Source organism: Numenius arquata, chromosome 14 (assembly GCF_964106895.1).
Source record: "Numenius arquata chromosome 14, bNumArq3.hap1.1, whole genome shotgun sequence".
Classification (NCBI taxonomy): Eukaryota; Metazoa; Chordata; class Aves; order Charadriiformes; family Scolopacidae; genus Numenius; species Numenius arquata.
In genome coordinates this window covers 10,458,369-10,481,376 of record NC_133589.1, presented here as the reverse complement: position 1 = coordinate 10,481,376, position 23,008 = coordinate 10,458,369, and the positions used below count along the sequence as shown (strand labels likewise).

The 23,008-nt window shown below is 38.6% G+C and overlaps 1 protein-coding gene across 2 annotated transcripts in view; it reads right to left on the bottom strand.

The window, feature by feature from the left end:
- The window catches only part of MYH11 (myosin heavy chain 11), a 56,110-nt gene that overhangs the window by 9,250 nt on the left and 23,852 nt on the right, over positions 1 to 23,008 (bottom strand). The window contains exons 5-33 of one of the 2 annotated variants that reach the window (XM_074158238.1): positions 22,843 to 22,863; positions 20,292 to 20,384; positions 19,282 to 19,345; positions 17,113 to 17,211; positions 15,932 to 16,075; positions 13,754 to 13,849; positions 13,243 to 13,361; positions 12,925 to 13,077; positions 12,284 to 12,457; positions 11,920 to 12,093; positions 11,218 to 11,332; positions 10,090 to 10,283; positions 9,799 to 9,920; positions 9,614 to 9,683; positions 9,309 to 9,469; positions 8,357 to 8,465; positions 7,314 to 7,445; positions 6,811 to 7,017; positions 6,276 to 6,413; positions 5,476 to 5,599; positions 4,857 to 5,028; positions 4,038 to 4,250; positions 3,749 to 3,893; positions 3,454 to 3,660; positions 2,317 to 2,421; positions 2,062 to 2,214; positions 1,393 to 1,641; positions 926 to 1,138; positions 26 to 238 (exon numbers count right to left, since the gene is read on the bottom strand). In XM_074158238.1, the coding sequence (XP_074014339.1) occupies positions 26 to 238; positions 926 to 1,138; positions 1,393 to 1,641; positions 2,062 to 2,214; positions 2,317 to 2,421; positions 3,454 to 3,660; positions 3,749 to 3,893; positions 4,038 to 4,250; positions 4,857 to 5,028; positions 5,476 to 5,599; positions 6,276 to 6,413; positions 6,811 to 7,017; positions 7,314 to 7,445; positions 8,357 to 8,465; positions 9,309 to 9,469; positions 9,614 to 9,683; positions 9,799 to 9,920; positions 10,090 to 10,283; positions 11,218 to 11,332; positions 11,920 to 12,093; positions 12,284 to 12,457; positions 12,925 to 13,077; positions 13,243 to 13,361; positions 13,754 to 13,849; positions 15,932 to 16,075; positions 17,113 to 17,211; positions 19,282 to 19,345; positions 20,292 to 20,384; positions 22,843 to 22,863 (4,179 nt within the window). The remainder of the gene's footprint in view (positions 1 to 25; positions 239 to 925; positions 1,139 to 1,392; positions 1,642 to 2,061; positions 2,215 to 2,316; positions 2,422 to 3,453; positions 3,661 to 3,748; positions 3,894 to 4,037; positions 4,251 to 4,856; positions 5,029 to 5,475; positions 5,600 to 6,275; positions 6,414 to 6,810; positions 7,018 to 7,313; positions 7,446 to 8,356; positions 8,466 to 9,308; positions 9,470 to 9,613; positions 9,684 to 9,798; positions 9,921 to 10,089; positions 10,284 to 11,217; positions 11,333 to 11,919; positions 12,094 to 12,283; positions 12,458 to 12,924; positions 13,078 to 13,242; positions 13,362 to 13,753; positions 13,850 to 15,931; positions 16,076 to 17,112; positions 17,212 to 19,281; positions 19,346 to 20,291; positions 20,385 to 22,842; positions 22,864 to 23,008) is intronic. The other variant, XM_074158239.1, reaches the window with a different exon arrangement.

The window sequence follows — 23,008 nt, the reverse complement described above, 5'->3', positions numbered from 1 at the left end:
CAAAGGCAATAATAGGGAATAGTACCTGTTTAAGGAGTTGTCTTCTCTTTTCTTCATTCTGTTCATCTCTGGCTTGTAAATCTCTTTCAAACTGGCCTTTCAGGGCCTGCATATTAACCTCCAACCTGAGTTTGGCATCTTCAGCAGCCTGTAGCTCATCCTCTAGCTCTTCTAACTGTGTCTTCATCTCTTCTACTTGCTGTTCAAGGGTCCGTTTAGATTTCTCCAATTCATGGACCTTTCAAGCAATGAGAATTTAGTAGAATTGTTATAATAAATAAAAATAATTCTAGTGAAATGCAGTCTACTTGCAGTATAGGCCACATTTGAAAATATCAGCTGTGGACAATGAATTGACTAATTTGCACTGAAAATAGTAAATAAGAATTTTTTGTACACTTGCAAATCTGTCTTAAAATAACGTGAGATACTCTTTATCCTGAACTCTCATTTTTAATCTGGTGAAGTATCATAATTGAATTTATTTAGTATTAGAGGTAGTATTATCTGTAATAAAAGAAGTGATTGGCAATGCATCAGGGGAAATTTGTTGCAGCTATACAAGTAAATGTTAGGCTGGTGGCAAAGTCAAATATAACTAATAAAATCAGATTTGCAGAGTTTACAATAATAAATTAGTGAATTATTTAGAATATCTGTGATGTTTTTTCAGTCTTAGAAATCAATAAGATTCTTCTTCATGCTTGAAGTCATGTTAAAAATAAAGATGGCTTAAAGTTAGTTCACCAATTCTCTTGAAAGTTTGGGCTCAAGTAGAATAACCATTGAAGTCTGTATGAAATACCTGATCTTACTGAATAGATTTATGTGCTACGGAGAATTTCCCACACTGAAAACAATGATCTGCTTGTTAGCTGCTATTTTAAGTTATTGTTGTGGCAATTGTTCTAAGCCCAAAACTTACATTCTTGCCAACATCATCTTTGGAGCTAACAAGATCTTCCATTTCAGCTTTCAACATTTTGTTTGTTCTCTCCAGTTCTTCTTTGGCTTCCAAAGCCTCTTCAAGTGCTCGGGCCAATGACAAAGCCTTTGTTTCTTTTTCTCTAGCTTCAGCTTCTGCTCTGTCCCTTTCATCTGCATATTTTGAGGAGATGTTTTTCTCTTCAGCTAGCATCTGTAAAAAGGTAGTGTTAATACCAGAAGCCATTAGCAATAGGGTTTTTCTATTGCAACTGTCTTGTCAGTTGTTAATGACAGAGAAAAAATCTCTTTTTGATAAAAGTATAAATACAATATTAACCAATGTGTGCATAATTAAATCTTAGTTTATTTTTTTGTCCCTGCTGTATCTTTTACTGAACCAGTGGAGACTGTGAGTTCCAGAGAAGTTAGGTGATAACACAGCGAGGGAGAATCTTAAATCCATACCTGATCAAACTTCTTCTGTTTCTTCTCCAGGTTGGAGACCAGCTGACGCTGGTTGTCTAAGTCTACCACCAGGTCATCCAGCTCCTGCTGGAGTCTGTTCTTGGTTTTTTCCAGTTTGTCGTAAGAAGCAGCTTTTTCCTCAAACTGTTGTGTGAGACTCTCAATTTCCTTCTGAAGTTTCTTTTTGCCTTCCTCCATAGTTTCTACTGTGGTGGAATATTCCTGTATCTTCTTCTTAGAGTCAGAGAGCTGAAAGTTGAATTCAGAGGACAAATCTTTATAGCAGTGACAGCAAAGCTTGGCAGAGAAGATGGCCAGGAGACAGCCAGAAATCTTATCTAATTTGACCCACGTGAAGATGGTGACCAGTTACCCATCACCCAGCCTTCATAAAATGAGTTAGACCACAGACCCAGTTTGCACATTTCCTAGTGTGGAAGACTATCTTGGGAGCTACCTTGCATATGTACCTGTCCTAGGCATCACACTTTAAAGAAAAGGGAGACTGCTGGCTCCACTGTGGATCTTCACTCGTGCCATCTGAGCTAACAGCACTAGTTCCCTGAAGGCCCATGTGCTGCACCAGGGTAGTTTTACAGATCTGAAACCTCTGGAATTACTGATAAACTCTCAGTGATGAAGCTAGTGATTTGGCTATGGCACTGATACCTGTATTGTCAGTGTTGAAATATGTCTCTCCAGGTTCTGTTTTGCTTCTACTTCTTCATCCAACTGTTCTTGCAAGCTGTTCTTCTCATCCTCTAACTGACGAAGCTTGGTAGACACATTTAGCTTCTGCCGTGTTTCTTCCTGAAGCAGCTCCTACAGTCATCAAATCAATTGGCAGTACAGTCATTAATTGAAGTATTTTTATAGTGCATTTTATAAACATTGCAGCTGAGCTGTCACTGGGTGAAAGTTTACCTGTGTATCTTGTAGCTGAGATCCTAAGGTTGCAACATCTTTGGTCAATTTGATTGTCTTGCTTTCTGCTTCATTGAGCAAACCAGTAACATTTTCAACCTCAACCTATGTGACACAACAGTGAATAAACTCAGTTATTTTGCACAACTTCAAGCTTTCTCCAAACTTTAGTTTGCTCTAGATTGAAATCTTAACTTTGAACAGGATCTGAATCTGCTCCTATGCTTCTGGGTCATATCAAGCACCAACAGTGTTTCTAGCTTAACTGGAATTCACAGTTTTACCGTAATTTTTCTGGACAGTATGTGGAATTTAAGTCCTGTGGAACTAAATCCTACACACAATCCTACACACAAACTCTGTGTATTAAGATTCCAAAGGTCTAATGCCATTTTTGTCTAGTTTACCTTAGTATTTTATGACAATATGTCAAAACCTAGTCATATTTGTAAGGTGATAGTAATCTATTCAATGAATTGCAAAGGGGAAATGTTGGTTTTGGTGGATTTTCCTTCCTCTTCCCAAGTTTGACAGAAGTTGATAAATTTTGATTATATTTTCTTACTTATCCACTAACTTAAAATAATAAAGAAAAGCTTACTGCTGCTATGGAGAAAGTTGAAACAATAAGCTTGATTAGTGTTGCTGGACACTGGGCACCTACCAAAGAACCATTTTGCATTGTCTTTAGTTATTTCTTCTTAGACACTAAATCGTAGATAAGTGAGCATTCTCGTTTAGTTGTCATTTTTAATGAGTATCTTATGTGTATAATAGCTGTCTAATCCATTTCCAGGAGCCACATTCCTATCAGTGTTCCCCATCACCCAAAAATGAATGAACACAAAGAAAACATCCAGCACAGTCACTGAACCAGTGGTGGCATTAGAGACTGCAGCCTGTACAGAGGGATAGCGGGACTAAAAGCTCTCACTTTCATGAAACAGAGTGGTTGTAATTGTTTAACTGTGTGATAATTGAGGTAGCAGTTCAAGGTAGAAACCCTACAGATGACAAAAACATGAGTATTTCAGCTGAAGTTGACAGAGCCAGGATTCCTCTAGATATATCCTCACAAAACTAAACTTGTCTTCTCAAGCCCAAGGTGTAACAGCAAAAGGTGAAACACCTTCCTACCTGTAACTTATGAACTTTTTCATTGAGTTCTGTCCGAACACGCTCTCCGTCAGTGTATTTGGACTGTAACTCTTGCAGCTGTACTTCCAGCTTCTTCTTTTTGTGCTCCACATCTTGTTTGGCCTGATTCAGGCTCCTGACTTCATTAGCCAGATCAGCGTTTTCTTTCTCCAGTGTCTGTTTGGTCTTATCCAAGTTTGCTTTAGCCTACAAGCATGAAGTGAAGAAAGATGATCTATAAAAACAAGCCATGTTATCTAGCGGATAGTTTTCAATAAGATAGATTTTTGTTTACCCGTTTAAATTGTTCCAGCTGCTCTGTTAGCTCTTCCACAGCTTGAGTGTGCTTTTGCCTCATCTCCTGGACCTGGGCTTCATGAGTTCGAGTTTCCTCCTCCAGAGCTCTCTTCAGCACTGTGACCTCCTGTTCACGCTTTGCCCTGGAAGGTAACATACATGAATGAAGCAGTAGCACACAAGAGTGTTCCAGTTACTGGGAAAATAGCACTACTGCACAGTTACTAGACAGTATTATACCGAACTTGGTGACATTTATTTTTGGCTCATGTGCTACGTCTCTGTACCTGAGCTCTTGCTGGGTGGCTGTGGTATCCAAAGTATCCTCAAGCTCTGTTTTCAGAGCCTCCAGCTCTTCACCTAGGTCTCTCTTCTGTTTTTCTGCTTTGTTTCTTGCTGCTCTCTCAGAATCCAAGTCTTCCTGGAGGTCAGAGATGTGAGATTCCAATTCACGGATCTTCTTGAGAGCATTGTTCTTCTGACTAGTTTCATCTTCAAGCCTGAAAAGACAGTATTTCATTTTATATATTACAAAAAAAAAAAAAAAAGAAAAACTTCACTTCGATGAAATGAATATACAGAGATTAAAGTTTTATAGGTTCTGTGCAAGAAAGTACCAAAGAAAGGAGGGGAGGGACTGATGCAAAGAGGATCTGACAGCTGTACTTTATCAAGACACAATGCCTGGAGATGCTGATCAGCCGATCCAGCAAAAGTTTTGGTTGAGTGTTGTCCCTCTTAAATTTATACAGAAAATACACTGAGACTCTGGAATGGATCAAGGTCAGGCTGTGAGTAATTTCTGCCTCTTGCCTATGAAGTATGTTGTTACATTTCATTCTTTACTTGACAATGCTGCCAATGCCATGGGGAAGAGGAGTTTTCATTGATATCTGGAGGTAAGATTATGTGTCTATGGGCAAACAATAGTATAATTATTTTTCACAGAAGGAAATTTGGAAAATGGGGAAAGCACGCAGGGAGGATGTAACTGAGAGATGAGATGAGATTCATGGCTGCAGCGTCTTAGTGTCTGGGAAGGGGAGAGACACACATTTGCGTGTAGCCTGGGTTTTCAAGCTTTGTTCAGATTCAGGAGTGAATACCTGGCTAGAGCAGCCTGCAGCTCTTCCTCCTTCTTGGCGAGCTGTGCCTTCAGCTCAGCAATTTGTGCCTGGAGCTCTGCAATTTGCTCATGTAGATCACCCGCCTCCCCTTCCAATTTCCTCTTAGTTTTCTCCAGTTCTTGTCTGCTCTTCTCTTCTTTCTTCAGTCGCACTGAAAAGTAAGGATTTTGGTCATGGGAGTGCATTAGAGCAAGGAGTCCTTAATCCGAACTGGAACTTAGGCAAAACAATGTTCTGGCCTCCAGTGAGACCAGACATTTAACTACAAGTTACTGCGTTTTTGAAGCAACATGCAATACCTTACTGTAATCACTTATTTCTAGCCCCAAAAAATCATTCATTTATGTTTCTCCAGAAGAAGCATTAATTTTTTCTCAATTTTCTGTCCTCTACTGTTTTGTATGTAAAAAATTAGGTATCTGTGGTTCGTGTACCTTGGGGCTTTGGTGATTCTCATGCACAAAATGGTTTCAGCATAAGAAATTTGGAAAACACCTCACAAATTTTTTAGAAGTTCTCTCCAGGTTCTGTTTATGGGTTTTTTTTTGTTGTGTGCCAAGGGAAAAAAACTGATATAAACCACTTTTGTTCATGTTACCTTCGAGTTCTGAAATCATAGATTCATGTTTGTTTTTCAGCTTTGTAAGATTTTTGGCTTTTTCTTCTTCTTCTGCAAGATTTGTTGTTAGATCGCTTATTCTTTCCTCGAGGAGTTTTCTTTCCTTAAGAAAAATAAAATACTTCTGTTAACAAAAGTGTCTGTCATTGGTGATCATGACTCATCTCTTTGCCAACAAAAAATGTCCAAGATACTGTCTTTTTTATGCTGTATTTCTTGAGATTGTAGTGGTACATTCCAATTTGTCAATTATAGAGGAACAGAGGAGTGGTGTCTACAACTTCCATGTTCTCTAAACTGCTGCTATTAGAATCTTGTACATGCTCTAATGGTTGGCAAATATAGAGCCCAATTCAGAGGAGCATCCCTTTCAAAAAGTACTGGAATACATGCTTACTTGAATACAGGCTTAATTCTAGTTTTAATAATGAAATTTGATTGAAATCACTTGAAAACAAAAAGAATTATTTACTCTGCTTTGGGCCAAGAAGACATGTCTTCCACTGATTGTGCTCAACTTTGCTTGAAGATATTGTTACCACAACAGACCTCAAAAACAATAGTTTCACACAATTTAAATGAACATGGAAAATTATTAGAAACTTGTTTGACAGACGCTAGACTGATGGTCTGGTGAACCTACATGAAACTACATAGTCCGGAGTATACCCATGAAACTACATAGTCAAGAGTATTGCTGCTGTTCTAGTGGAAGAGAAGTTTTTGTCTCAGCTCGCAGTTTTTTTCACAAAGAAAGAAAATGGATCCACAACACTTACCTTGGTTAGTTTGTTATTCTGATCTTCCATTATGAGAATATCATCTTCCATTTTCTTTATCTTGCCATCTGCTGTTACTTTTTCAAGTTGCAGTTTCTGCCTTGCAGCTTCTTCTTCTTCTAGCTGTTCCTCAAGGTCCTTTGAGGGGAAAAGAAACCCACAAAACATGAGTTCTGGAAATAAAATATTGCTTTGATTATAGGAAATGCTTAATGACTGTTACTGTATGTGGATTATGTTGTAGACTGTTGTTTTTATTAAGAATTAGACAATCTGTAATGCGTAGTGATTTAGAAGGAACAATTTGTTAAAATAATTTTTTAGAGAAAAGATTATTTAAAATTGAGATGGGGAAGAAGAGAACTCTGGAGGAAAGAACATCAATTGTTTGTTCTTACTTCAGTGGCTCAGATGCATGTTCTGCAGAGGGCTGCATGGCAAGCGCTTTCATATGGTCTGAGGTTTGCCCATCTCCATTTTTTTTTCTCTGTGAGATAAAAGTTATTGTCTGTATTTGTCACTTATGCCTCCTTACCAGCATTTGTTGTTGCATCTTTTTCTTTTCTGCTTGCAGCTGCTGGCTGCGCTCCTCCTCTTCCTCAATTCTGGCTTCCATCTCATGCAGAATCTCTTCCAGCTCTTGTTTCTTAGCAGCTAAACGAACTCTCATCTCTTCAGCTTCAGCATACAGTTCAGTTTCAGCTTGGAGCTGTTCCTGAAGGAGGTTCTTCTCTTCACAAAGCTACGCAAATAAAATGGGTAGGAAGTTAAGACTTGGATTGTGGATTGCCCCACAATGTCTTTTTGCTCGATAGTCCTAGTGAATGTACAGGCTGGCAGCTCTACCACAGGCTCTTGTGGTGGTGTTAGGCCACTGCTGAAGCAACTGGGAGTTTGTCTGCACTGAACTTTTGTTCCGGACCATCGCAGTGAATACAATGGTGAGGACAAAGAAAAAAAGACATCTTTATTGTAATAGCTGCTAGAAATGGTGAAAGAACAGCTAGCGTTTCCCAAAGGCTCAGAGCTGTAAATCACCTGTGTGTGTTTCAGTTCCAGCTCCTTCAATTCACTCTCTGCTTTTTGTTGTCTTTCCTTTGTTTTTTGTAGTTCTTCATCCTTGGCCTGCATTTCTTCCTCTTGGCGGGTGACTTGCAGCAGTGGTTTCACCTGAAAATAGAAAAGTTTTTTAAGAATGTTTCCTGTCAGTATTTATGTTACTGAGTGTGGTACTTAAAGGTGCCAGGCTGACTGGCAGTAATGGTAGCGCTGCCTGTTGTTGCTCGGGTAGTAGACAAATACTGTCCAGCCAAGCTTGATGTAAGCATCTTTAATTCAGCAAGCCTCAGCAGTGATGCTCTTGGCCATCTCTGTTAATTCTTGGAGCCTTGTGAGCACCTCTGCCTCCAATAGTGTCACTTTTTTGAATGGCTTCAAGCCTGTTTTGTCTATTGATAATGTACAAAAGCTACATCTTCTGCATAGAAATGCAACGTGCACACAGAGGTGTGTGTTACTGCCTATTTCTGGTTGCAGAGGAGGTTGCTATCAACGCAAGTAGGAACAGTTTTCTGAATCCAAAATGAAGGCCATTCTTGAAAAAAAAAAAAAAGACAACAGGCTTCTTCAATAGGAAAATAGATTTAATTTGCTTGAGTGCCTAGCAGGAAGGTGTTTAGTGTCCCAGTTAGGGAACTCCTGAGCTACTGAGTCCTTCATAGATACAAAACTCTACGTGTTCACAAAATTCCATTTTACTCTGTCTCCTCATTATCCACCCCTGTGAAATTATTTCATTTTTGGCCATTAAAAAAGTCCCCAAACGTGCAAAATCTTTTATGAATCTCCGCTTGTTTGTTTTCTAGTTTGTTTTCTTCTCAAGCTAGAACTAACTTTGATGCCAATGGTGTTACATCTAGAGTATCTCTAACCCAAAATTTTGTGAAGCTAATGAGGCTCTTGCCATCAGGTACAATGGACTTTGGAACAAGGAGTGTGCCTGACATGATATGCCTTGGTATCTTGTGCATTTCATTTCTTTCAGAAAGCTGAGGAGAGATTCACCGATAGCAGTCACTCACTTTAGTGAACAGTCTCCACCACTGCCAGTTCCTCAGCTTCAGGTAAGCAGCACAATTTCTTTGGATCACCTTCATTGCAGTCAGCTGTTGCTGTCTCTTGGCAAAGGCTCTGCAATTATAAAGCAAATTGGTTCAGTCTTAGAATACAAGGTGTCTGCAAGGCACACACGTTAAGCAAACTCTGGCACAAGAGTCTGCTGATAAGCCACATAGTTGGAGAAGTCTGGCACGTATTCTTTTTTCACTTAAACAGTGCCTGTACTTTCTTGAGGAAAGGTGATAACTCTGTTTAACTTTCTGGTATTTTACTTAGTCTTCTGGTTTTTAGCTGTTTGCACTCCACAGGTAGGAGCAGACCACAAAGTATAGATCTAGTTCTGGGTATGAACATCTTCCCAGAGTACAGGGGCACTCAGGACTTGCATTGATCATCATTCTTGAAACCTATTTATATTTAAATTTATTTGTTCAGCAATTTGAAAGCCTTGGTAGTATGTGGAAAAAGGGCATTATTGTTAAAAGTTTTGTGATGTACATTAACTGAGATCATGCTGGATGATCAGTGTTTCATGCCCAAGCTGTGTAAGAAATTATGTTTTACAAATGCCAGTGGTGCTGTTAATTGTAACAGTGCATAAGATTCCAGTCACGGGCTAGGAAGCTCCTTCTACCTCTTGTACAAACATGTTCAAATGGAGAGTCATTGCATTAGCTTATAGGACAGAGGGTGTAAGTAGCTTCACAATGTAATTGCTTCCCTGTAATTATGCTAATAAACCTCTTCTGGGCAGGAAGTGTGTCCTTCATCGGACACAAGTTGAGTTCTAATGCAATACAAATAATAGGTGATAATAAAATGTCTTAATATCTTCAATTTGTTATACAGAGAACTAAAGGCTACTGTAGACGCTCTGCTGCAGAAGACATTCTTTTTGTTAGTACATATTCTTACTTTCTTGCTAGGTAGCCTCGGCACTGAGCCTGGAAGGCGATAATGACATCTGTGATCTTCAGGTCTCTCTCCTCTTCCAGGTGAGCCAGAACGCCAGTTCTGAAGAAGATTTTACTCTGCCCAATTCTGTACAAGTTGGGATCAAGTTCTAATGCTTTGATCTGGAGGAAAAGAGGGACATTTGTTAACTCCAGTGCTGAGGTTTAGGATATTAAAAATTACTTCTCATTTCTGTTCACTCTCAATAGCTTTTATATAAGAAGTATAGACCTGATTATCAATAGGATCAAAAATGCTTTCCTCACCATCAGTATGCAAGCCTGCTTCCCATCCATGAATCCTTTAGGAATAGCATTTGCAGCAAGAATTTCGTATCTGCCAAAAGACAGTGATATTAGGGAGGTTGAAATGTATCAGAATATTTTGTACAGGCAAACATGTATTACACCACTATTAAACCCAGAACTAAGACTGAGTGAGGGATTCTTACCGCTGACGGAACTCCTGGAAGACAATCCTGTTGGGGAATCCCTGCCGGCAGATACGAATACCTTCCAAGACACCATTGCAGCGCAACTGCTCCAGCACTAAATGGGCATCAAGTTTGCCAGCCTGAAAAGGGAGCAGAAAGTATTTTTAGCATAGTACAAATTTACAAAGATGTTACCAGTTACATATCTATGTTTGAAGACATTATTCAGCTCTGTGATGTGCTGGTACAGTGAGCAGCTCAAAATGAATAATGTGCCATGAATCTGAAAATTGAGCATTTGAAATTTACCCTCTTTTCATGATTTGGAATGATACAGCGGACAAAGTTGGGATTGGTATTCCTTAAGGTGGTCATCAGCTTGGTCAGCTGCTCCTTATAGAGTTGGCTGACAGTACGGAACATGCCTTTCTTGGTTTTTGAAGCACTAGGGAGTGAGCTTTCAGTCATCTTGGCCATCTGGTCCAGCCCAACTATACGGTCCACTGAAATACAAAAGAAAGTATGAATGGAACTGCTTATTTAAACTGTCCTCACTTCACATTACACCTGTCACTGGCACTGTTAAACTGCAACTTCCCAAAGAAGATTAATATATTTTTGATGCAGTAGAAGTGTACTAGCAAAAGTACTAGAAGAGCCTTCTGGGTAAATAGTCTATTTCTGTCAAACATGAAAATAAGGATCTTTATTAATTAGTGACAGAATGGAGCAACTGAATACACAGAATATATTTTATTTTATGTTTGCTCTAAAAAGGAAAGTCCTTCTGCAACATATCCAATTGGCAGGTTGGTGTCAGAACAAGGAACAGCAACATCTCCTGACCCTAGTCTGTGACCCGGTGGTTCTCAGTCTAGCTAATAATCTCCCTCAGTTATTTGATAATCCAAAGCCACCTTGCTGATCATGTTTTGTGTGCATAATTATTAAATATTTATACTGTAATATACATGTTACTGATCCACATAAACTTTTTAAAAACAGTGTTTTATATGAATACAGACATTCTTCTGATGGAGTTTAGTTGAGATGATACATCTCTGGAGAGAACTGTGCAGGACTTCTGGGAGATGAGTGCACAAGGTAAGCTGTTCATAAAACCCAGCAATAACCTGTATTTAATGAGGTCTACAATATCACTTATTCAGCAACATTATAACAGCGTAATGAATAATTTTTATTCTGTTGCTGAATAATATTAAGTAAGGAAATGTTTTGATTGTGCTTAAAGCTATCTAATGATTCTTTCTGTGAATATGCCTTTAGAGAACACATTTTTCTTATTTCTTAGTTCAATCTCTTCTATGCTTAGCACTTTCACACTTACGTCCTGCCAGCAAAGGACAGCTGTCAAAAAGTTCTAGTAGAAGTTTCTCCCTTTAAACCACATTACTGATTTAGAATTGTTATTCATACCATCTTTCCAAAGGTCTGCTACAAATTTGTCTGAAGACTGGTTCAGCAGAGAAGTCACATTGTCATTTAGCGGATCCATGTTCTTTGTTAGCCAGGCAGTAGCGTTGTAGGTAACCTGCAGGAAACAGTGCTATGTCAAAAATATGTTCTTGATAAAGAACTCGGGAGTGTCCAAGAGCTCAGGGCACTGTATTAACACAAAATCATCATCATAATAATAACGTGAAAAGCTTTTGATGTTTGAGAGCTGATTTCATAGAATCATAGAATGGTTAGAGTTGGAAGGGACCTTAAAGATCATCGAGTTCCAACCCCCCTACCATGGGCAGGGACACCTCCACTAGAGCAGGTTGCTTCAGTGTTTATTCTTACATGTGCTAGTGTCTGAAAAGCTTTTTGACAGATATCCAGGGCAAGGCACCTGCCCTGTGTTTAAAAATTCTGCTTGCTAGAAAGGAATCTGAATTACTTGGATTTTCAATAACCCTGTGCTGGTTATTTTTGTTTTCATGTGAGCTTAGCACAACCATGACAGTTTTGCAAATCTTATTTTGTATGTTATGTAATTAAAGCACTTAATACATACATTATATTATTAAAGTCATCCCTTATCAATGTGGGTACTGGACTGTTTCTTTTTTACCAATTGGACATGAAAGAATCAATGTTCCCTACGTCAAAATAGCTCAATCTGTCCAGTACCTTTCCTGCATAGTGCATTATACAGAACTCAGTTTTATCCTTCAGTTGCTTGGGCTTCTGGAATTTGGCATGGTTGCCTTGTTCTTGACATAGTTTCTCCACAAAGGATGTGTCAGTAGCTTTGGGGAACCAGCATTCTTCATCCAGCAGAGCCAGGACACCTGGAGGGTTGGTCTGCAATGTGAGCAACATCAGATCAGTATCATCACAGGCAGAGACAGAGGAGGAGTACTACCTTCTTTATCCCTGATGTTACAAATCCTCCCAAATCTGAAATACCTTAAATGGCTCTCTTAATGTACTGATACATAAGTGACCCTGATGCAACCTATGTAGTATCCCACCTATAGAAACATAATCTTACTGGTCTTTCAATCAGCTCAATGCAAGGTTGCAGGTCAAGGCCAAAGTCAATGAAATTCCATTCAATGCCCTCTCGCTGGTATTCCTCTTGCTCCAATATAAACATTGTGTGGTTGAAAAGCTGCTGAAGTTTCTCATTAGTGTAATTGATGCACAGCTGCTCAAATGAATTGATCTGTGAAGGAGAAAAATTGAATTCCTAATGTTAAAAAGGGACTTTCACAAGGGAACTTAAATGACAAGGTGAAATTTTCTATGTCTTTTTACATATTACAATAAATCAAATACAAAAATCCATATTTTTCTAACAGAAAGTCTTGAAAGTTTACAGTAAGTGCTCAAGTGGTAAATCTTTCTATTGGGACCTGTTCAATAAACCATAAAAAGCAGACCCTGGCTTTAAACACTGAGCCCCACAGAAGCCCAGCAGGAGGATGCTGCCAGCCTCCAGCCCTTCCTGCCCAAGGGAAAAGCAAGCAGCCAGGTGTAGTAGGCCTGTGGGTCATGCTGGCCATGGGCTGCTGGCCAGCTTGAAAGAACCAAATTGTTTTTGTGGTTCTGAATTTAGATTTTTGTCATCTTATATCCAAACCACCGCATGATAATAAGGAGTTTAGCCAACTTGTGTCCCGCAGTACATACCTCAAAAATCTCAAATCCAGCAATATCAAGGATCCCCAAGAAGGATGCACCTTGTCGTTTTGTTTTATCGAGAGCTTTGTTTACACGAGTCAGAATCCAACGGAAGAGACGTTCAAATTGTGCCTTGGCCAAAGCCTCTATGGCAAAGTCGGCCTGAAAAAAAGAAGAGAAAATTATAAGCGAAAGAAGAAACATAATTAGCTGCTAATTTCTGTAGACATAATGAGACAGAAGACTGACATTTTCCTTTAGACGAGATGTAAGAAAGAAAGAAGAAAGGATAGTTTCAGGAAAGATGAATAGATGGCAAGTAGATACCTGCTCTTTGGTCTGAGCTTTCTGAACAACATCTCGTCCTACTTTGATCCTTGGGGTTAGAATAGATCTTGTGAAATCTGTCACGTTAATCCCCATCAGGTGACACACTTTTTGTGCAGCTAGAACAAAAGAATAAGGTTTTATTTAAGAACGCATTTTCTCTTAGCAGGCCAGTAAGCGTGAATATGAGCAGCTCAGCAAGTATGTGAAGTTTGTTATCTTCCTTTAAAAGCTCCTCTATTGTACATGCAAGAGATGCCACTTGCCACAAAAGTAGTATTCATTATCCAAGCAGCAAATTCACTGTTCATCAATTTATGGATTCAAGATTACTAGATTTACTAGAAAAGGTATTGATAATTGAGCCTATTTTAAGTATGTTTTCTCTTTTAAAGCCTGTGAAGTATATGTGGAATGACAATTAAATAAAAAGTACCAATAAAGAGTGCTTACTCAGATCCTATTTTTTTTTTTTTAATGTTAACTAAATTTTTTAAGTGGCAAATCATACCAGTATTATCTGGCATAGAAGCTTGATCAGTGTTTCTCTCCTTCTTGAAGACAATGTTACCCAGTTGTAGGACAGATGAAACAACCCTCAGTACAGCTGTAAGAGAAACAGATAATATAAATGAGGAACAAAATGGACACATTTTGAAAGCTCCATTCTCTGCAACAACGAAGATTCATTCATATTGGTTCAGACAGTAATACAATGACTCGGTTGTAATGGAGAATGCTGCTGTCAACACCAATACACATGCCCTGGCAGGAAAATGAACCAGTCTTCGTCAGTAACATCATCTGAATTTACCAAGGCTGGGATTTGCACTGCTGTCCTGCAAGGCAAGATGTTTTTTTTCAGCATCCCTCAGTCATTGATGCCGGGGTGGGATGTGATGGAGCTCTGCTTCAGGCTGCCACAGCTGGTCCAAGGCTCAAGTAATGGGATGACACTGTTTCTGCCACCAGGTGTCACTTGGGGCACGGCAATTTGCATCCATGGGCAATACACACTGGCACGCACCAGCTGAAGCCCTGCACACTCCCAGGAACAGTGAGAGGTAAAAGCAGTGCAGATAGATGGGTCTGGCAAGCCCGCATTTTCAAGATAGTTTAGTTGTTGGTTCCTGCTCTTTGGTTTTATTTCTCTTTTCTCTGAAGCGGTGAATACAAATATGAGCTATTTCAGCCTGTTCCATTTCTTTCAAAATTAAATCAGAATATTTTCCAACTTTTTCATGTTCATTGTTGTAAAGTTATGAAAAAATGGCTTTAAATAGTCATTACTGTTGTTAGAGCTGGCTTGAATTCAGTACTCTGTTCTGGGTATGTACAGAGTTCTTCTAGTGAGAAATATTCCCTTTCATAAACACAAATTACATTTCAAAACACCATGTGCCATAGTACTTTTGCATGCTGACAACTGCACTGATGCTGTGGAATTCAAATGGGTCAGGAGTGCATGTCATGTACCTTCTACAACAGGTCTCCGGAATTTATAAGACTTAAAAGAAAAAGCCTTGCAATTCTTCGTTGAGATGGACAGCAAAATATTGTGACAATTATTTTATTTGATCCGTGCTTAAATTACTGTATAGAGCTGCCCTGTGCATCACCACTTGTTCTGTGCATCATAGAGATAATTTCTCTTTGATGATACACACTCTATTTTCTAATATAGGTGGTGATCCTTCAATGCTTTTTTTTCCCACTGCATTTCCAGCAAGTGCTGCCAGTTTAAACCTGTGAAGGGAGATGGTTTGCAAAGAGTTTTCATTGCTGGCTTCAGCTGCTCCCACCGGTACCCACTGAGGCAATGGGAAAAAAGTAGGCCACTGTAGTAATTTTTTAAGTAGAACTTTTCTAACAACAACCTAAAAGCAGTAGATCATAATTAGATCTCCTCACAAGGCAGGAACAGTCACCCTAATACTCACAAGACTTCCCGAAGCATCACCTTGTTTAATACAAAGGTGGCAATGCTTCCAAGGAGGCTGTAGTGTGTTGTGTCATGGATCTATGGCAGCAGTTTCAGTGCCTTCACTACCAGCCTATTCTCAGCCCCTGCTGTCCTCCCCCCGGACTATTCCTGCTGGTTCATGTTGTCTTCAGGCACTGTACTGCCACCAGCTCAGTTGCTTGTTGTTACTGGCTCTGACCATGCTGCTTGTGTTATGTGATCCTGATCCTGTGTTTAGATCCTGCCTTGATCTTGTGTCTCTGACAGAACTGAATTCCCATATTATTCTTGAGGTAAGGTAGAAAGAAATCTGTACTTGCAAAATGTAGCCTTATGAGAGATTCTTAATTCTCTTTCCATGAGAAGTCTATGGTTTAATTAATCTAATATGCCCTGAGAAGGAGGGAAATCTATGGGCACTATTTCACAGTGCACTTCTTAAAAGCAATAGCTAGGTAACAGTTGGTAAGAGGCAAAGAGGTTAAATTACATGGGTACATTTAGAATCCTTCAGTTGGTGGTTCACACAAGATCACACATTTCCAGAGAAACATGGACATAAAATCTAAATAATCTTAATTTTCTTATACGAGTGGAGTACCTTACTTCATGTGCATTTTTGCAAAGTCGTTATCCTGGACAGAATTACCCTCTGTGTACTTCCATCTCCATAAAGTGTCACTTGCAGATTTATACCTTGAATACAATCATGCTAACAATTCTCACCTATCTGTTCCTCCTCACTAAAGCCCATAATTTTCATGGCTTCCAAAGTCTCCTGGAACATCTCGTCATCTTGTTGAGCAGGAATAGGCACGTGGCCGTTAGATAGAAAGGTATAATTGTTGAAGCCTTCCAGCAACAGATCGTCTAAAAAGCAAAGAAGAAAAGTTTTACTTAAGGGTATCAACTTAATGCTCTTGTTCATAAGCTCTCCCAATGAACAGCAGGTAAAAAGACAGTGTTTTCACCAAAGGAAGACTCTGCTTGTAGAGGAGTTCGGGGTTTCGTGAGGCACAAACATTTTCAAAATAACTATTTAGCAAGCTTGATTGTGTTAAGTTTCCCATTTTCATTAGTAACTGGGGCATGTCTCTGCCCCTCTGTGAAGTTTTGCATCCTATGGACTGAAATCTGAGCCATTCTTCCCCAAAGTCTTTCATTTAACACCATGTGTAACCTACTCAGAATTACACCTCTCTCTGTGGGGATTCATATCGGGTAATAATAAGAATGGAAACAGGTAACAGCCATAGTGGGCGAGACCAAAAGACTCTTCAGCCACATACTGTGGCCAACAACAAATTCTTAGGTAATGAGCATATAAAAACAGGGGAAAATACAGAGTTATCAATTGCTTTATACATTCTTTGTCAAACAGTGATTTAGGGAAAAATGTCAGTTTTGAACCATGATGTTCCAATACATGTTATGTCTAGTCATTTTTTTAAATCCACCTACACTTTTCACCTTTTCAACATTCTGAAGCTATGGGTTTCACACTGTAATGATGTGCTGTGGGAATGACATTCTCTTAATTTATTTTAAAACCACAAGCCAATATTTTTGTTGGGAACCCCAATTTATTTTGTGTAAAAAAAAAAAACAAAAACCAGATTGACTCTTCCCTATTCATCTTCTTGATATTGTTCAAGATGAGATCTGAATGGGCTTACATGTCCTGTGAATTGAAACATCCTGTAAACTGCAAACAAACTGGCTCAAAGTGGTGGACATCAATTGAATCTTTCTTATAATTCCCTTGAGAAAATTATTTTCTTGACCTAAAGAGCTATTTATGTCATTCGATCCTTTATATAAATGCAATTAAAGAAGTTAAGATACATTACTTAAGCCATTGCTCAGACTGCTGAAAGAAATCTCAGAATCATTAGCAAGTAACTTACTTCTCATTTGTTCAGAAGCTCCAGCAATCAAATAATAAAAGATATGAAATGTTCGCTCATCTTTAGCCTGACGAATAGCACGGGATTTTTCAAGCAAATCTGTTTGTCAAGTGTGTTAAAAAAAATCAATAACATATTGCATTCCTTCCTTAATTGTATCATCAGTCTCAGAACCATCATTAGCACTGTTGAAATATTTGCCACGAGCTTAACACAAACATGCACCTAATTCTGTGGCAGGAGCTCCAATATTCGTATAATTCTCACCACAATGACTATTGTACATTATTGTATCTTATTGTATAGTAAATGCTGGTAATCATGGTAATAAGCACCACAATAGACATAAATGCTTCTAAAATCAGATATATAAAAATAGTACTCACAATATAATTCACTATACTTTTAAAATGAAGTATCAATATGATTCTTCCAACATAAGATGGGGCTGCTAGAAAAAAGGTCTTGAGGCCAGGTATAAAAGCAATAAAAGCAAACTTTATTTATGATCCATTTTTGTGACTATAAACTACTAAAAATTAAGTTGGCAATAGTGTAAGTATGTCAACATCAGTCAGTGATTCACTCTTCTCACTGATAAAACTTCAGTTAAGACCAAAAAAATTAAAACCTGATTTTTTCTAAAGATCACTTGTCAAAATAGGAGCAGAAAGATAAACTGTTTGTTGTTTGATGCTGTACCCAAGAGACAAGGTCCTTCTTTACAGCTGCATCTTTCTTTCTCATTTATTGGAGCAAGCAGCTCCTTCTCTACGCAAAGATGGGCACTGCAGCACTGAGTAATCTAGCTACTTATTAATTTGTTCATTTAAACACACTGTCGCATAAACATAACCAAGGGAAGAAGCAACAGTACTTGTCAAGCAATGTCAGGTTAAGCTGAATTTCTCCGAAATGTCTGTACTTTTTTCCTGAAAAATATACATCGAGGTTATTGATATATAGCTCACTGCTCTGTGTGTGTCACTTAAAAGAGCAGGGCTGTCTTCAGCATCCAGAACAGACAAGTTCTCTGGAAATATCTAGCACTTGATGGGGCAAAATACTTTATTCATTTCAGTTGAGTGAGTTTCCAGAACATGTAATTTGTGGCCATGGCAGTTTAACAAAATATGCAGAGATTAAGGCAATTTCAGGATAAACTGTCCTTTGGTTTGACAAAGGGAGCGGAACTGTATGGACTCTAAGACAGTTCTCCTGACTGCAGCATGTTCTTTGACTTTTCCTATCTGTCTTGTCTTTATCAAGCTAAAGTCTTTAGAGAGGTGAAAGGGAAAGGTATATTACTTTCATTATAACGACCCTTCAATCCTGCAGACGTGAACTAGAAAGCTGTCATACCAGGTATCGTATAGACTTCTCCCTTAACAAGTTATTCTCAGTGCTTTTCCTTGGAATGCCTCTATCTCAGCACAACATAGGTGACCTCTGCTGTACCTGAACAGCAGGGCACGTGCAGCCACATTCAGTCTGCAAGGCTCAGGGCCCTTCCCTTACAGAAGCCAGGGGGCACAGGGCTGAGGGTGAGATCATACCGAACATCTGGCCTTCATCCCAACACGCGGTCGGGACTGGGACAAAGTGCCAAACCTGGACTTGAAAACCGGGAAGCACCCTCCAAGTTCCCGGGTAAACTGTAGTGATAATTCAGTGTTTTTTTCAAGGTGCCTGTCACAGTGCCAGTAAGAAACAGTAAAGTTTCAAAACTTTTTATGCAGCTGGTAACGTAGACCACAGGGAACCGGAGTGACCCATGCAGGATCATACTGATACAAAATAAAGCGACCACATAGCTCTCAAGATCACATGCAATCTTAACCACAAAATCTTTTCCCACTACTCTATTATTGGGACTCTGCTTTTAAAGTCCCCTGCTGTTGCCTTAGGTATGGTACTTCCATTTTCTGAAGCTGTATATGGGGAGTAGTACACTTTCCTATAGCTGAGAAAACAGACCTGACAATGTAAACATGAGAGTAAGACAAACTGAGTAGCTGGTATCAGCATAAATGGAGCCACTTCCCTCCATCTTTGTTTATACCAACCTCAGCAATATTTGCCTTTCTTAGACATGCAATGGAGCTTGTTTATCTTACTTCCTTCTGCTCACCCTAGTTAGCTTCCAGTGCAGCTCACTGAAAAGGATACAAGTCTCTATGTTTGCTCCGACAATGTAGCCTGTCACATCAAAGTTGATACGGATGAATTTGCCCTGTGAATGAAAAGAAGATCTAGATTGGGCTGTTCTTTCATGTTATGCCAGGTTTTCCAACATTAGTATTTAGCCTATTTAATAATATATGTATCTTAAGATATCATAAGATATGTATATCATCCTCTTAAGAATAACATGCTTGATTCCCTTCTGTCGGGACAACCCATGGAAAAGCCTAAAAGGAAGTGAACTTCTCTGATATTCCTTCTGCAAAGATTTGCCCCCATGTTTTGTTCAGGCACTTAGAGGGAAAAAGGTCCTCCCTACAGGACCAGGCTTTGGAATCTGGTGATACGACAACATCTATTTTCTAGTTTGATTTCAACAGGTTCAATGAGGGAATAGCATTGGATTTGCATAACTCCCTCTGCTAAGGTTCATCTGCATGGATCCCTGAACTTTGCAGGGAGAGAGCAGAGCAGAGAGATGGGGTCTGCAGGGAAAACACACATCTGCCAGCACTCCCAGGAAAAAGCGTTGTCAAATAGTGACAGCCCTCAGCTCACATCATTCTAACTTGAACCTGTATGACTGCTTTTTCTTTTTCTCCTTTAGTTTTTTATTTATTAGCCATTCTTTTGAAGTAACAGTCATACTTTATGAGAGATATGCTCAACAGTGGTGCAAAGAAAAAGAAAGTACACATTTTGTTTGCAAATATTCATAAGGTGGATATGTCCTGGAGCAGAAATAGACTCTGGAAGGCCACACATGGTCTGCTAAATTATAAGAGGACAATGGTACTGTCAAGTTTGAGCTTGACCTTTAATCTTCTATAAGGCCAAATTCCTATTTCAGAGAGGAATTCTAAACTGGTTTTAAGGGATTCCTTTTAAGATGCTCTTTAGAGAAAAGCAGTGATGAAGGCTGCTGTCTGTACATAGTGTTTTAAAGATGCTGTACCTCCCTCCCACATAGACCCGACTGGATTTCTCCTACTTACGAATCTGGAGGAGTTGTCGTTCTTCACAGTTTTGGCATTTCCAAAAGCTTCAAGAATAGGGTTTGCCTGTAGAAGCTGCTTTTCCAGCTCACCCTAAAATTCATTCAGATGCAGTTAACCCTGAACTTCATAATTATTTAATTAAAACCAACAAATGTACAGTGGAGAAAAATGTGAAAGATAATTTAAGCCTCTAACTTTCTTTTGCTGAATACTGAACTTCATGTGGATTGTTTTCATCCCCTGTTAATCTTTGTGTTTATATTTGTGCAGTTGACTGCTGTCCTGTATACATGACCCTTTTCCAGCCCTGTTGCCTGTGACAGATAAGTCTATTAATCTGTTTAGCATCATGACTGGCCTTTCTTAAAAAAAGGGTCATTCAATGTCAAATATTTTTTTTTCCAGTTTAATATCATTTTTAGAAGGGATATTCTTAAAGAAACCTCTAGCATGTCTTTTTCAAGTTAGTTTATTGAGATCCTTTGCTAGCAAATGACGATGTAATTAGAATAACTTGCCGAGAATCATTTTAATGTAATGCAGCACAAAGCTACAAAGCAGATTTCATCGAGTCTATTAATAATGATCCATGCAAGGCTATTCAGGTTAAATATGGACATGCGTTGATTTATTTCAAACTAGGATAATGAATTCTCATGCAAACACACAAACTTTGTATTATATTGTTAATGGTGATTGGCAATTGCTAATGAACAAATCATGCAATGAAACAAGCATGCATTTAATACTCCTATTTCTAAATAAATCAATGAAGTTGAAAAAATCCTGTGCTTATGAATACAGCTTTTTTAAACTTTTCATTCAGCTCTATCCTATGAGGTCACCCACTTTCACATTTGCTTCTTGTCCTATTCTTTGAGGAGTACTCTGCAGTAACATGCATTATTTCAAATAACTCACCCTGAAAAGGAAAAAGTCCTTGACAGATAATATTATGTAATTTAAATAATTTTAGTTAGAAAATAAGCCAATATTTAGGTTTTTTGGTTTTAAAACGTAAAAAAATTTTAGGTTTTACCTAAATTAGGTATTTAGGGGAAATAATTTTGAAAATGAAAGTGCTTCCCAATTAGTGTGCAAAACTGGTAACCTTTTTCTAAATACCATTCCTGAACGTCTTGTAACTTATGTGGCAATGGTGAGAGCTGCCTCAAAAATATCAGTAAAAAGCAACAGATTATTAACAAATGGCTAAACTTATCTGCATGGTCGTGAGATGGGAGAATGAGCATTTTTCTGAGAGCATCAATCTTTTAAGTACTAAGGTATATATCAAGAATGAATTTTGAAAAAAAAAAAAAAAAGAAAGAAAAAAAAACCAGCAAAAATCTCCCTAAACTTACTACCTAAGAGTTGAAGGAAGAGGGAAGGAAGATTTCCAAAAAAGCTAATATAGGAGTCCTAGAATAAGTAATGAATTTCTAAAAGTCTCTGAAGCTTGTCTGTACTGAGCAACTCTTTCCAATTATACTCTGTAGACTTAAAATCTCCATGATAGGTGTAGGGTGTTGCTGACATCAGATGGTGACAGCTAAAATAGAGTCTTGTCTGCTAAACTGAGACAGACAGCACCTGCTTCTAGTGAGAACTGAGCTATGCCATAAACTTGAGGTATAAAACTGTGGCTACAAATTAACAGCATTGTATGCAGCTGTAAGTACACTAAACTCCACAGAGTTGCCTAAGCCAGTAATGAATTAGGTTTTTTTGCAGAGAGCCTGTCAAATTAAGTACTAAATTAACTAAGAGGCAACATGTTGCCCTTTGTCATAGCCAAAGTCTGAGAGGCAGCAGTCAGAATGGAGAGAAAAAAAGATCCCATAAAAAAAAAAAAAATTCCTACAAAACAGAAAGAATATGCCAGCAAATCTGTCTATATTCCCAAAAGTATTGGTATACCGGTATGGCACACCACCATACAGGAGGGCCTAGGAGAGCCTGTAAGAAACTGCTGTAACACACCTGCAGACACACTCTGCAGTGGGAATTGCTCTGTTACACATCATAGCAGCAAGCTAAGAACATGCTAACTTTTGCAGATGTGAACAATTCTCAACAGTTACATGAAAATGTAAAATTGAAAGCAATATCAAATGGAAAGCATGCAGCCAACCAAATCAATCAAACACTGTGAGGTTTAGGAATTATTTCACAACAGTCCTAAAAAGTTCAACCTGAAGCACGGAAAGCATTTGGGTATTTTCATTCAGAAGTCACAGAGCTCAATTTCAGGCTGAGTGGCTCTTTCAGGATCGTGGGAAATTCCATTCAAACTATGGCAATTTGAACACACACATATAGAAGAGAGTGATATTTGAAAGATGACCCTGCCTGTGTCAGACCTCATTCTTTACCATGGAGCCTGACACAGTTAGGGTTGATTTGTGAGAGCATTTGGCGCTATTGTTGCTTTTTATCATAACAACATATTTCAACAAAATCTCTCTTAAATTTTTGAGGTGCAACAATAGCATGCAGATCTACACTCGGTGCCTTAAACACACATCAAACAGTCTAAGTTACTCACGTAAGAAAAAGATGGACCTTGCTGTATTGAATAATGTGGTATAAAACAAGTGTCAGTATCATTTCCATTACACAGACATTTTTATTGTTTTTCCTGTATTAAAATAACCAATACACAGTTTCCATGCAAATAAACCAGGAACACAAATACAAACAATCTATTGCAG